Here is a 14,682-nt window from a genome sequence, read left to right as displayed (position 1 = left end):
CCCGAGTCGAGGTCAGCAGCGCACCATCCCCACCATATACGGTGTTGACACTGCACTGCTTCCCTCCTGAGACGCCGGACGGTGGACCAGAATCTCCTCGGCCGTCCGAAAGTCGTTCTCCATGGCCTCTCCAAACTCCTCCCATGCCCGAATTTTTGCCTCAGCAACAACTGAAGCCGCATTCCGCTTGGCCTGTCGGTACCTATCAGCTGCCTCTAGAGACCCACAGGACAAAAAGGTCTTATAGGACTCCTTCTTCAGCTTGACGGCATCCCTCACCGCCGTGTCCACCAACGGGTTTGGGATTGCCGCCGACAGGCACCACCACCTTACGCCACAGCTCCGTCAGCCGCCTCAACAATAGAGGCACGGAACATGGCCCATTCGGCTCAATGTCCCCACCTCCCTCGGGACGTGGTGAAGTTCTGCCGAAGGTGGGAGTTGAAGCTACTTCTGACAGGGGACTCTGCCAGCCGCTCCCAGCAGCCCCTCACAACACGTTTGGGCCTACCAGGTCTGACCGGCATCTTCCCCCACCATCGAAGCCAACTCACCACCAGGTGGTGATCAGTTGACAGCTCCGCCCCTCTCTTCCCCCTGAGTGTCCTATGGCCGCAAGTCCGATGACACAACCACAAAGTCGATCATCGAACTGAGGCCTAGGGTGTCCTGGTGCCAAGTGCACATATGAACACCCTTATGCTTGAACATGGTGTTCGTTATGGACAATCCGTGACGAGCACAGAAGTCCAATAACAAAACACCACTCGGGTTCAGATCGGGGGGGCCATTCCTCCCAATCACGCCCTTCCAGGTCTCACTGTCATTGCCCACGTGGGCATTGAAGTCTCCCAGCAAAACGAGGGAATCCCCAGAAGGTATGCCCTCTAGCACCCCTCCAGAGACTCCAAAAGGGTGGATACTCCAAACTGCTGTTCGGCGCATACGCACAAACAACAGTCAGGACCCTTCCCCCCACTCGAAGGCGGAGGGAGGCCACCCTCTCGTCCACTGGGGTAAACCCCAACGCACAACTCCTTGAACCGTCACCTTATCGTGGTGGAGGGGTTTGCGTGTCCCAATGATCCTAGGAGCTATGTTGTCCGGGGCTTTATGCCCCTGGTAGGGCCACCCAAGGCAAACTGGTCCTAGGTGAGGGATAAGACAAAGAACCGTTCAACAAACCTCCAATGCAGAATAAAAACTGTGGACGACGTTTTCTCTTGCCCAGACGCGGGTCACTGGGGCCCCCCTCTGGAGCCAGGCCTGGGGGTGGGGCTCGATGGCGGCGCCTGGTGGCCGGGCCTGCACCCATGGGGCTCGGCCGGGCACAGCCTGAAGAGGTAACGTGGGTCCTCCTTCCCATTGGCTCACCACCTGTGGGAGGGGCCATGGAGGTCGGGTGCAGTGTGAGTTGGGTGGTGGCCGGAGGCGGGGACCTTGGTGGTCTGATCCTAGGCTACAGAAACTGGCTCTTGGGACGTGGAATGTCACCTCTCTGAACGGGAAGGAGCCTGAGCTAGTGCGCGAGGTTGAGAGGTTCCGGCTAGATATAGTCGGACTCACCTTGACGCACAGCTTGGACTCTGGAACCAATCTCCTTGAGAGGGGCTGGACTCTCTACCACTCTGGAGTTGCTCCCGGTGAGAGGCGCCGAGCAGGTGTGGGCATACTTATTGCCCCCCTTACTTGGAGCCTGTGCGTTGGGGTTTACCCCGGTGGACGAGAGGGTGGCCTCCCTCCGCCTTTGGGTGGGGGGAAGGGTCCTGACTGTTGTTGTTTAAAATATATATATATATATATATATATATATATATATATATATATATATATATATATATATATATATTAAATCAAAGAGTGATAAAATTGCAGGTAAAACAGACAATAACTTTTTATAATGTTAATGTTTACCACCCCCGGGTGGAATTGAAGAGTCTCATATTGTTGGGGAGGAACGATCTCCTCAGTCTGTCAGTGGAGCAGGACAGTGACAGCAGTCTGTCGCTGAAGCTGCTTCTCTGTCTGGAGATGATCCTGTTCAGTGGATGCAGTGGATTCTCCATGATTGACAGGAGCCTGCTCAGCGCCCGTCACTCTGCCATGGATGTCAAACTATCCAGCTCCGTGCCTACAATAGAGCCTGCCTTCCTCATCAGTTTATCCATGCGTGAGGTGTCCCTTTTCTTTTTGCTTGCCTCCCCATCACACCACCGCGTAGAAGAGGGAACTCGCCACTACCATCTGATAGAACATCTGCAGCATCTTACTATATGTACTATCAGTACTATAACCGGATAACCTTATTAGACTCTGTTAGAAGCTATCACTGCATGTGGAATCCTTAAGACATCAGGAAAGTTGTTGCCTACAGAAGAATTATTTAACCTCCTTTGTGCTGGACCAGAGTGTTCTTCAGGCTGCGAAAACCATAAGTGTTTGTCCTGAGTTTCATTCAGGCAACTATATAGATGTGTCTTGCGTAAGCGTTAGGACCGAGAATCACTCTGGCTGTAAAAGTTTGGTCAGTGCTGCCACTCGTTGGAGAAATTATGTCTGAGTGTAGGTTTTCACTAATTATGAAATATCTACACTAAATTCACCAGCAATGAAGACTTTGATAAGGATACCCATCCAACACTCAAAATGAAGAACATTTAGGAGATACAGTAATCCCTCCTCGATTGCGGGGGTTGCGTTCCAGAACCCCCCGCGATAGATGAAAATCATGAGTAGAAACCATATGTTTGTATGGTTATTTTTATATATTTTAAGCCCTTATAAACTCTCCCACACTGTTAACATTATTAGAGCCCTCTAGACATGAAATAACACCCTTTAGTCAAAAGTTTAAACTGTACTCCAAGACAAGACAGAGATGACAGTTCTTTCTCACAATTAAAAGAATGCAAACATATCTTCTCTTCAAAGGAGTGCGTGTATCAGGAGCAGAGAATTTCAGAGAGAGAGAGAGCGCTCGCTAAGAAAAGCAAACAATCAAAAAATCAATACGTGCTTTTGTGCTTTTAAGTATGCCGAAGCACCGCGATAAAGCGGCATTTTTTAGAGGAGCGTCCGTATCTTCTAAGCAAACAGCCTCTGTGCAAACAGCCCCTCTGCTCACACCCCCTCCATCAGGCGCAGAGAACGTGAGAGAGAGTGAGCGAGATTAAAGCGAACAATAAAAAAAATCAAAAGGTGCTTTTGGGTTTTTAAGTATGCCGAAGCACCGCGATAAAGCGGCATTTTTTAGACAAACAGCCCCTCTGCTCGCACCCCCTCCGTCAGGCAGAGAGAGTGAGAGAGATAGAGAAAAGTAAACAATCAAGCACCGCGCGGGAAGCATATCGTATATCATTGAGGAGTTTTAGTTAATATGTAATACATGCTCTGATTGGGTAGCTTCTAAGCCATCCGCAAATAGCGTCCCTTGTATGAAATCAACTGGGCAAACAAACTGAGGAAGCATGTACCATAAATTAAAAGACACACTGTCCGAAGAAATCCGCGAACCAGCGAAAAATCCATGATATATATTTAGATATATTTAGATATACTTACTTTTAAAATCCGCGATAGAGTCGAAGCACGATATAGCGAGGGATTACTGTATACCAGATGATTGTAGTAACATTTTGGATTGTTTACATTCCAGCTTAGATTCATGGCTTAAAAGGGTCATGGATACAGTACATTGAGTCAAAGAAGAGCAAGATTTGTGAATCTAAAACTGGATACATTTGGAATTTGGTTCTGTACATTGGGAAAGGGACAATCAGAACGGCGTTGCTACATCATTGGTGTCAACTTTAGATAGATGCTCTGCTGAATCAAGGTTACTGTGTAACCATCAACAATTTTTATACTTTGCCAGAGTTATTTGACATCTCGTTGCAAAGACTGACACACATGGAACAGTGCATCCTAACCATCGTGGAATGCCTGAAGACTTTGGCAGAGCTAAATTACAGCGTGGTGTGCTAGTAGTTTCACAAAAGTGTAAAGTGATTGTGCTGAAATGGAAGGACAAGAAAGATTTTTGTCTTCTTAGCACTGTACATAATGCAGCTACAGTCAAGGTACAGGCAAAAGGCAACAAGCAGATTACGAAGCCTTGTGCTGTTGTCAACTACAATAGCACGATGGGTGGCGTAAATAGCGCGGATCAAGAATTGACTTTCTATCCTATTATGCGGAGGCAAAAAGGAAATACTACAAAAAGGTATTTCGTCATCTGGTGGAACAGTGCATTTTGAATGCATTTGTGTTATACAAACAAAAAGCTTTACATGCCTTTATATATCAGCTTGTAGAACAAATCATTGTGGCACAGTCACCTTCCACGCTAATGCTAAAGAGATGTGTTTGACCCAGCATATCGCGGATCAATCCAGAGTGTCTTATTGGTAGACATTTTATTGATTATATACCTCCAACAGAAAAAAACAATCCAACTCTTATCTGTGCAGTGTGTTGTTCAAAAACTGATAAATCTGGAAAGAAAATCTGAAAGGAAACACACTATTGTTGTCCCGACTGAGATGCTGGATTGTGTCTTTCACTGTGCTTTAAGATTTACCACACAAAAGACTCATTTTGAGATTATGTACTGTTTAGTCATCATTAGTATTATTATTACTGTTATTATTATTTTTTTATTATTGTTCATAGTATTATTTTTATTCATCCTTACTATTATTATTTGTATCATTATACTTTTGAGATTTAATAAAAATGTAATTTTTCATGACAAAATAATGCAAAACTTTTTATATGTCTTTTTGGAATATAATGCAGTGCTAAGGAGGATAAACTGAATGTTTGTCACATGTACAGTATAATAGTCTTTGCCTTCCTTTGGAAAAACTCTTTTTATCTCTTGAAATTACAAATGAATGACCTTTTCTCGTATTTGACATGGAGTTTGCAAAAATCTTTGTAAAAAATTGTGATGTAGTGAAATTGCTCTGTAAAATGTGCATTCTGTTATTTTTATTTTTTGTGAAGGCTTGGATTAACACCCATCATAAGTCTTTAGACAGGGAGTTTACTTCTTTAGTTATTTATACCATAGTATTAACTGACAAAATTTTTTGGATTAATAGATAGATAGATAGATTCATTTTTATATAAAATCTTGCATTATTTTTGTCTAGGCCCGTGGCTTTCCTTCTTTGTGGTCGTCTAATTTCTCCAAACTATGACATTTCAGATTTTATCAAAAACGTTTTAAAACAGCCTCACTCTTAGTCCATTTGGATGTTAATAACATACTAGCCCAGTGAAATGCTCCTTTAGTAAAATGGGGACAATGTTCCAGTGGTAACTCCATCTGCTTTGATCAAGTGGTTTTAGGACAGGGGTGGGCAAAGTCATTTCTGGAGGGCCGCAGTGGCTGCAGGTTTTTCTTCCAACCCAATTGCTTAATAAGAATCACTTATTGCTCCAGAAACACTTCTGCTTCATTTTAGTTATATACCCCGTTAAGATTTTGAACCCTTATTGCTTATTTAAGTCTTAAACAGCTGCATTCTCGGTTTTTAATTGCTGTTTATTAACAATAAGATGCAAATGACAAAAGAAACCAGCAGTTATCCATTTTGCTTGTTACACTTTATACCTGTGTGTATTTATCATGCACTATTTGGTTTAATTAAATATTTGGAAGGAAAGAGAAGAGAAAAAGGTGAAGGATTGAGAATTACCCATCCATTTTACACTTCAAAGTATTTGGATGATATCCTTAGAATGGAAAAAAAATCTAGGATATGAGAATGACTTGACATAGCAGAGTTAAAGCACTAATAAGCTATGAAATGTAATTATTGGCAAGGATTGTTTTCTAATTAAGCAAATGGGTTGGAGCAAAAACCTGTGGCCACTGCGTCCCTCCAGGAATGACTTTGCCCACCCCTGATTTAGGAGCATCTATTCACTGAATGTGGTAGCCCTAACATTCCTGTTTCCTTGTGCTTCTTGTTGCCTTTGTTCATCAGACATTGCAGCCTTCTTGTGGTTGCTGAACCATATCACACCCAGACACAGCTGTCAAACAATTATATTGTTTTTTTATATTTATATATGTGAGAGAATGTGCTGTTTATTAAATATGTTACTTCTTTATTTAGGCTCAGTGGTTTTAGTTCCATTTATATGGTGTTTGAGATCAGGGATTTGACTGGTCTTTGCTAGAGCACTCACCTTTTCATCAAAGAATATGTTTGACTTTTCTTTGTGTTCATTGTCCTGCTGAAAGAAGATTCTTCAACCAAGATTCCGTTTTTTAGCAGACAAACATATTCTCTTTCAGTAATTGTTTATATTTTCTACCATCCTTTCTTCCTTCTGTTTTTAGAAGACGTCCATTCCTTGCAGATGAAAAGCAGCCCTACAGCATTATGCTACCAGTATACTGCATTTTTCATCCATCCATCCATTCCATCCATTATTCATCGCTTATCTGAGGTCGGGTCACAGGGGCAGCAGCCTAAGCAGGGAAGCCCAGACCTCCCTCTCCCTGGCCACCTCCTCCAGCTCCTTTAGGAGGACCTCGAGGCATTCCCAGGCCAGCCGGGAGATATAATCCCTCCAGCGTGTCCTGGGTCTGCCCCGTGGCTTTCTCCCAGTGGGACATGCATGGAACACTCCCCCAGGGAGGCGTCCAGGGGGCATCCAGACCAAATGCCCGAACCACCTCAACTGACTCCTCTCAATGCGGAGGAGCAGCGACTCTATTCCGAGTCTCTCCCAAATAACTGAACTCCTCACCCTATCTCTAAGGGAAAGTCCAGCCACCCTGCGGAGAAAACTCATTTTGGCCGCTTGTATCCGCAATCTTGCTCTTTTGGTCACTACCCAAAGCTCGTGACCGTAGGTGAGGGTAGGAACGTAGATCGACTTGTAAATCAACAGCTTCGCCTTTTGGCTCAGCTCCCTATTCACTACGACGGACCGTTGCAGAGCCTGCACTACCTCGGATGGTGAACCGATCCGTCTATTCACCTCCCGCTACATTCTTCCCTCACTTGTGAACAAGACCCCGAGATACTTGAACTCCTCCACTTGAGGCAGTAATGTGTTCCTAACCCGGAGAGAGCATTCCACCCTTTTCCGGCTGAGAACCATGGCCTTGGATTTAGAGGTGCTGACTCTCATCCCCGCCACTTCACACTCGACTGTGAACTGCTCCAGTGAGAGCTGGAGGTCACTGTCTGATGAAGCCTAAAGAACTACGTCATCCGTAAATAGCAGAGACGAGATTCTGATGTCACCGAACCATACCTCCTCCGCTCTTTGGCTGTGCCTAGAAATTCTGTTCATAAAACTTATGAACAGAATCAGTGACAAAGGGCAGCGCTGGCGGAGTCCAGCCTCAACAGGAAACGAGTCTGACTTATTTCTGGCAATACAGACCAAGCTCCTCCTGTACAGGGACTGAATGGCTTGTAACAATGAGCCTTGTACCCCGTACTCTCAGAGAACACCCCACAGGATGCTTCGAGGGACACGGTCAAATGCCTTCTCCAAATCCACACAACACATGTGGACTGGTTGGACAAACTCCCATGCCCCCTCCAGCATCCTGGCCAGGGTGTAGATCTGGTCCAGTGTTCCACGGCAGGGATGGAATATGCATTGTTCCTCTTGAATCCAAGAATCGACCATCGGCCAAACTCTTTTCTCCAGCACCCCTGAATAGACCTTACCGGGTAGGCTGAGGCATGTAATCCACCTGTAGTTGGAACACATCCTCCACCACCCTGGTTTGCCAATCCAGAGGCACTGTCCCTGATGTCAATGCAATATTGCAGAGACATGTCAACCAGGATAGCCCCACAAACATCCAGAGCCTTGAGGAACCCAGGGTGAATCTCGTCCACCCCAGGGGCCCTGCCACCTCAGAGCTTTCTAACTACCTCGGCGACCTCAGCCCCTGATATGGACAGGCGCTGAGCTCCCCCAATACCCCCTCGGAGTCTTCCAGCTCTGCTTCATCAAAGGAAGACATGCTGGTGGGATTGAGAAGATCCTCAAAAGTATTCCTTCAACCGGTCAATAACGTCTGCAGTTGAAGTCAGCAGGGCCCCATCTCCACTGTACACAGTGTTGGTGGAGCACCACTTTCCCCTTCTGATGCGCCTGACGGTTTGTCAAAACCTTCTCTGTGCCGACCGAAAGTCGTTTTCCATGGCTTCCTCGAACTCCTCCCATGCCCAGGTTTTTGCATCTACAACAGCCAATGCTGCCACACGCTTGGCCCGCCGGTACCCCTCAGCTGCCTCTGGAGTCCCACTGGTCAACCAGACCCGATAAGACTCTTTCTTCAACTTGACGGCCTCTCGAACCTTAGGTGTCCACCACCGGGTTCGTAGATTTCCTCCACGAGAGGCATCGACAACCTTGCGGCCACAGCTCCATTCTGCTGCTTCGACAATGGAGGCTTGGAACATGGCCCATTCAGACTCAATGTCCTTCGCCTCCCTCGAAATGAGGTTGAAGTTCTGCCGGAGGTGGCAGTTAAAGATCTTTCTGACCGGTTCCTTCGCCAGACGTTCCCAGCAGACCCTCATTATACGTTATTATACGGCAGCCTCTCCCGTCATCTGATCCCACTTACCACCAGGTGGTGATCAGTTGACAGCTCAGCCCTTCTCTTTACCTGAGTGTCCAAGACATAAGGTCGCAGATCCGATGACACGATTACAAAGTCGATCATCGAGCTGCGACCTTGGGCATCCTGGCGCCAAGTGCACATATGGACACGCTTATGCTCGAACATGGTGTTCGTTATAGACAATCTATGGCCAGCACAGAAGTCCAACAGCTGAACATCACTCAAGTTTAGATCAGGAAGGCCGTTCCTACCAATCACACCTCTCCGGGTTTCACTGTTGTTGCCGACATGAGCATTTAAGTCTCCCAGCAGGGCGATAGAGTCCCCAGGAACCGCACCATGCAGTGCTTCTTCCAGGGACTCCAAGAAGGCCGGGTACTCCGGGTGCATAAGCGCAAACAACAGTCAGAGTCCTTCCCCCAACTCAAAGGCGCAGGGAAGCAACCCTGTTGTCCAACGAGGAGAACCCCAACGTACAGGCCTCAAGCTGGGGGACTATAAGCAAGCTCATCCCTGCCTCACACCTTTCACTCACAGCAACTCCAGAGTGGAACAAAGTCTAGCCCCTCTCAAGATTAATGGTTCCAGAGCCCAGACCATGCGTAGAGGTGAGCCCAGCTATATCTAGCCGGTACCGCTCAACCTCGCGCACCAGTTCAGGCTCCTTCCCCCGCCAGAGAGGTAGCATTGCATGTCCCAAGAGCCAGTTTTGGCAACCGAGGTTAGGAACGCCAGAGTTCCCATCATCTGCTGCCACCCATATCGCATTGCATCTGACCCCTAAAGTCTCTCTTGCATTTGGTGGGCCGGCTCGGCCCCGTGGTCGAAGGTTCAGCCACCAGGCGCTTGCCACCCAGCCCCTCTCCCAGGCCTGGCTCCAAGGTGGGGCCCTGGGTACCCTTTCCTGGGCAAGGGAAATGCCGATCCTTGGTTTAAAGCCATATGGGGTTTCAGGATCGAGTTAGTCTGGATCTTTACCTCAGACCTGTTTGCCTTGGGAAGCCCTACCAGGAGCATGTAGCTCCTGACAACATAGCTCTGAGGATCACTAGACCGCGCAAGCCCTACGAAGGGTACTGCATTGTTAATATGGTGTTTATAGAGATGTGGGCGTGCTAAATTTGTGACACACATATCATGTTAAACTTCGGCCAAAATGTTCTCTATTACTGTGATTTGGCCAGAAAACCTTTTTCCACATGGCAACTTGACAGAGGGGAGGGAGAAGCAAGACATCAGGAGTGGGGAGCTGGGCAAGGCCCTCCTCACTAATACGTGGGTGGAGTCGCGGGGCACTGCTAGTAGGATGTATAAGCACCATAAAGTCCAACAAAGAAGAATAGGACTGTATCATGGTGAAGTGTGAGGAATAAGTAGAATCTTTCTAGTTTAAGCAAGCTGAATTTAAGAGGAAGCCTGTTTGAAATGTTTAACATTATCAGGTAATTTGAATTGATGGCAACATCTGCTTACAAAGAGTTCTTTATCAAACAGCTGGGGTAAAGATAAAAGCTGATGAAGAATATACATTTTACAGAAATGATGAGAAGCATTTTCACAAACAGAATAACAAACAGATGGATTCAGTTCCCAAAAAGTTTAATTAATATTGCAACTTTGGGATCTTCCAATTAATTATATTCTTCTTAGATTAAGTGCAAAGGAAATTATAGCAATGTTTGGTCAGATAGTCTCATCTTGTCCATACATTGCTTAATGCAACTCTGTATGTGCTTTGAAAGTGTTAAAATATATTGTATTTACACATGCAGTGAGGATTAAAAACATAGGGTGATTGGGCATGTGGGGTGAAAGGTAGGGGATGATTTGGTGGAGAGGTGCACAAAGATGGAGGTGTAGGGGATGAGGCCAAGAGGGAGGCCAAAGAAGGTGTAACTTGTGGTGGTGTCAAACGATGTGAAAAGAATTGGTCTCACCAAATGGATGCCCAGGAGAATAACATTTGGGGGTAATGGGCTTACCTGGATAAGCCCGGGGAATGTCTGTTAAACTTAACCATATATTTTATTTGTGTAGAAAGTAATGGCTTAGTTTTTATGGCATTTGAACACTGTATTGTGAGTGACACTTGCCCTCATGTTATGTTTCATTTACAAAGTATTATGTTAATGTTTTCCATGACCATTAAATTGTGGTGCTCTATATCTATACCTCATGTTTATAAATGCTTTGCCGAGTACACTGTTTATTTGCTTGCTTGTAGAGTATCACTGGGCATATTGGCACTATTTTAACTCTTGATGTTGTTCAGTGCTACCTAGTGTGCAATCAGTGCTTACAGTTAGTAAGCAAGGAGGATCTAGATTTGATTGGCTATTGGACAGATAGCTATTTTAATTTCCACCTAAAGACTGAAAACAGAATTAGAGGGAATTGTAGACTATTATTATTATGTCATAAATTTCTAGTAGCACTATATTTTTTAAAGCAGTCTTCTATCATCCTTGTATCTTTCAACACACTTTTTTTAACAGCAAGCTTCAACTGTAATGCTGGCATTGTGGATTATTAAAAGAAAAAAATGTGCATGGGGTAGATTACTTGAAATTGGTAGAGCTAGACAACAAATTTAGATTTTGTGTTGACCTGTTTAGAACACAGTCCTGCTTATAATCTTTTTTTTTATTGTATATAGTACTTTTCACATAGTATTTTGTCTCACATATTTTTGCTGTCATAGTTAACTCCTTTACATATATTTAATTGTATTCATATAAAATATAGTATATCATTTTTACAGTTTTTACTAAAAAATCATCACCTGTTTATTTAGCCTGTAGTAGTGTGCCTTCTGAAGCTGGATATTGAAACCTTTAAGAAGATAGGAGATTTTAGGTTTATGACTTAATTTTTAAAGAAACTATTACAGGTAAGTAATATTTGACTGATTTCTACAGCTGCATAAAAACTGGTTTTGAATATAATTTGATTTTTTATGAAAGTAATCATTCTGGTCACTTCTGGTACAGGCTTATTGTGTACAGTTATACCAGAGGTATGAAGCTTTTTATAATAAACTTCCAAACTTAAACCACTGGTACCTCTGGTACCAGCAATTTTCTTCTTTGTCTCATGTAATACCTGAAAACCAACAGTTTATTTTAAGGGTATTTTCACTTTGTAGTGCACAACTTGGATTTTTATTTGAAAGTTCTCTTCTATGGTTTTGGTGTCACTTTTAAAGATTTGACAAGGGGATAGCACCTAAATGAATTTAAGACAGTACGCTTTAGTAAGTCTTTCAAAATGTCATATACATTTGTACACATACAGGCTGTTTCAATTTTTTGTTTACCGGTACTTAATTTTAGTGCAAGCTTATCCTAATTTGTTTTCCAGAGTAACCAGAGAGTTGATATTTATAAGTGGCATGATGGGGCAGGTGAAATCCATACATCTCTACAAGGACACACAAGAGTCATAAGGTATCTGTTTTATTGGGTGGATCTTGGTACTGAATTAAGTAGTTATAATGCACGCCATAAGATTACCAATTCCGTTTCTGTCACTAACCTACTCACTCTAAGGAGTATACTTATTGACTTATTATTTTGTTAAGTTATTTTGGATCAAATAATCAGCTAAGAAAATAAAATGTAAATGTGATGTTTTATACCAAATTATAACAAGGTTCCCATTTACATGTAATGTTCTTTGTTCTTTACAGTGATCTTGATTGGTCATGGTTTGAGCCTGAGCTTCTGGTTACTAGCTCTGTAGACACCTACATCTATGTTTGGGATACAAGGTTAGAGTGGAATGTTTTTTAGAGATCAGAATATATTTTAAACTTTTTAATTGATGTATATTTTTTTTATGAAATATTTTTTTGTAGTGAAGTTTGTTGTATTCTGATTAAATTACTATTAGAAACCTGTTTTTCTGATTTTTTAATTACATCTTCCTGTTGGTTTACTTTTCTAGGGATACAAGGAAACCAACAGTTGCACTTTCAGCTGTAGGTTAGTAGGGATTTTCCTTTTTTGTCTTTCTTTTCCACTCAAAATTAAATGATTCTATTATCTGTCTTTTTTGGTCCTTGGGTAATTTTAATTGCATGTGTGTGCACTACAGCTTGTTGTTGTATTGCATAATGTTCAGATATTACAAACATAGAATTAAATGTATTCATCAAAATACACCAAGGATTGTAGAATTAGCGCCTGGTTTCTCCTGTTTACTTTTTCAAGTTTCTCTCTCTCCAGGATAATAGTGCCTGACTATGGTAGTGATTTATGTATTAATTAAACATTTATTCATTCATTTTCCAAGCCTGCTTATTCTGGCTGTTGCAGCTATTTATTTTTTACCCATACTATAACCATAAAGTTCTATAAAGGTGTCCAAAATTGATCACTTGCTTGTAGTCTAAACATTTTCCAAATATAAAAGTAAACTAAATCACAGTTTAAATATTATTCATCCATCCATCCTCCAACTTGCTATATCCTAACTACAGGGTCACGGGGCTCTGCAGGAGCCAATCCCAGCCAACACAAGGCGCAAGGCAGGAAACAAACTCCGGGCAGGGCGCCAGCCCACCACAGGGTGCACACACACACACACACACACACACACACACACTAGGGACAATTTAAAATCGCCAATGCACCTAACCTGCATGTCTTTGGACTGTGGGAGAAAACCGGAGTAAACCCATGCAGACATGGGGAGAACATGTAAACTCCATGCAGGGAGGTCCCGGGAAGCGAACCTGGGTCTCCTAACTGCGAGGTGGCAGCGCTACCCACTGTGCCACCCTTAAATATTATTGTTATTTTCAAATTTTGATATATGAAACACAATTGTGCATGCTCTCAAAAGTCAAATTGTATTAAAATGTAAGAGTGATGAAATAAAGTAATACAATACCATTTAAACAAGGTCAGGATGTCTTGGTCTTCATTGAGAAATATCCTTGATTTTTCTTGAAAGTATTCTCTTTAATTTCTGTTTATGCAAGACTGCATTTTCATGAACATGTGAACACTCTAATCTGTACTTTTGGGTGTGACTGAAAAAAAATTATTTGGCTTGAAAGAGTGTGGATGTTTTTTTTTTTCTCTGGATGTGTTTCAACTTTTCTTTCTCTATGTTGTGGTCAAAATGAACTGCCATGGACTGTAGCCTGTGACCACCTAATTTGCACTGATTGACTAACATTATGAGGCCAATGTCTTACTTAATGCGAGCACATCACCTTCTTCCTGCTTTGCTTTACTTGCTCCCTGTGTATTACAGGATTGAATATAAAATTCTGTTAATAATCTACAAATCTTTAAATGGCCTAGCACCAGACTACATCAGTGACCTTCTCCATCACTGTGCTCCTGTTCGGCCGATTAAGGTCACTGATTTTGGCAATCTTGTTGTGCCCTACACTAACCTGCACTCTATGGGTGACAGAACCTTTGGCTGTGTAGCGCCCAGGCTTTGGAATGACCTATCTAAATTAATTTTAAACAGTTGACTCTATTCATTGTTTTAAAAAATAACTTAAAACTAATTTTTTCAGTAAGACAGTTAACTTTCCCTAAAATTCTGACCCTTCTTTCAGTTTACCTCTTTATCCAGATAATCAGGATAATTTGTGTATTTGATATATCACAAGTGATGTTATTTGTTTTTAGGGCTTTCTTCTTGTTTTGTATTTAATATTTGACTCTGGTTTACTGTATTTTATTTTAATTGATGCTTTGTATATCCTATATTTATCTGTTCACCACATACTCTTTTAAAGGCTTACATACACAAACACACACCATATATACCTCAACCAAGGGATACGATCCTGCCAGACCTCTTTTTTTTTTTTTGCCTCCTACAAATGTCGAAAAACCTTCAAAGAAGACAGTAAAGGCTTACGTCATGTCTGAGCTGTAGATAGGTTGAACCTTGTAGTTCTGAAAGCTAAGTTGCACAACTTAAATACAGTTTTCATGTGTTGTTATTATTAATTAATGCCTTAGTTTTATGCTATATGTATACCTTTATTTAAGGTACTTTGTAATTGATATGGGGCGGCACGGTGGTGCAGTGGGTAGCGC

The 14,682-nt window shown here is 43.0% G+C and overlaps 1 protein-coding gene across 1 annotated transcript in view; it reads left to right on the top strand.

Annotated features, from left to right (window-relative positions):
• The window catches only part of wdr59 (WD repeat domain 59), a 300,882-nt gene that overhangs the window by 29,415 nt on the left and 256,785 nt on the right, over positions 1–14,682 (top strand). The window contains exons 4-6 of the mRNA XM_039763605.1: positions 11,975–12,060; positions 12,303–12,383; positions 12,560–12,597. Of these exons, the coding sequence (XP_039619539.1) occupies positions 11,975–12,060; positions 12,303–12,383; positions 12,560–12,597 (205 nt within the window). The remainder of the gene's footprint in view (positions 1–11,974; positions 12,061–12,302; positions 12,384–12,559; positions 12,598–14,682) is intronic.

This window comes from Polypterus senegalus, chromosome 9 (genome assembly GCF_016835505.1).
Source record: "Polypterus senegalus isolate Bchr_013 chromosome 9, ASM1683550v1, whole genome shotgun sequence".
Taxonomy (NCBI): Eukaryota; Metazoa; Chordata; class Cladistia; order Polypteriformes; family Polypteridae; genus Polypterus; species Polypterus senegalus.
The sequence above is the reverse complement of the archived record's forward strand: the minus strand, read 5'-3'. Positions and strand labels throughout refer to the sequence as shown.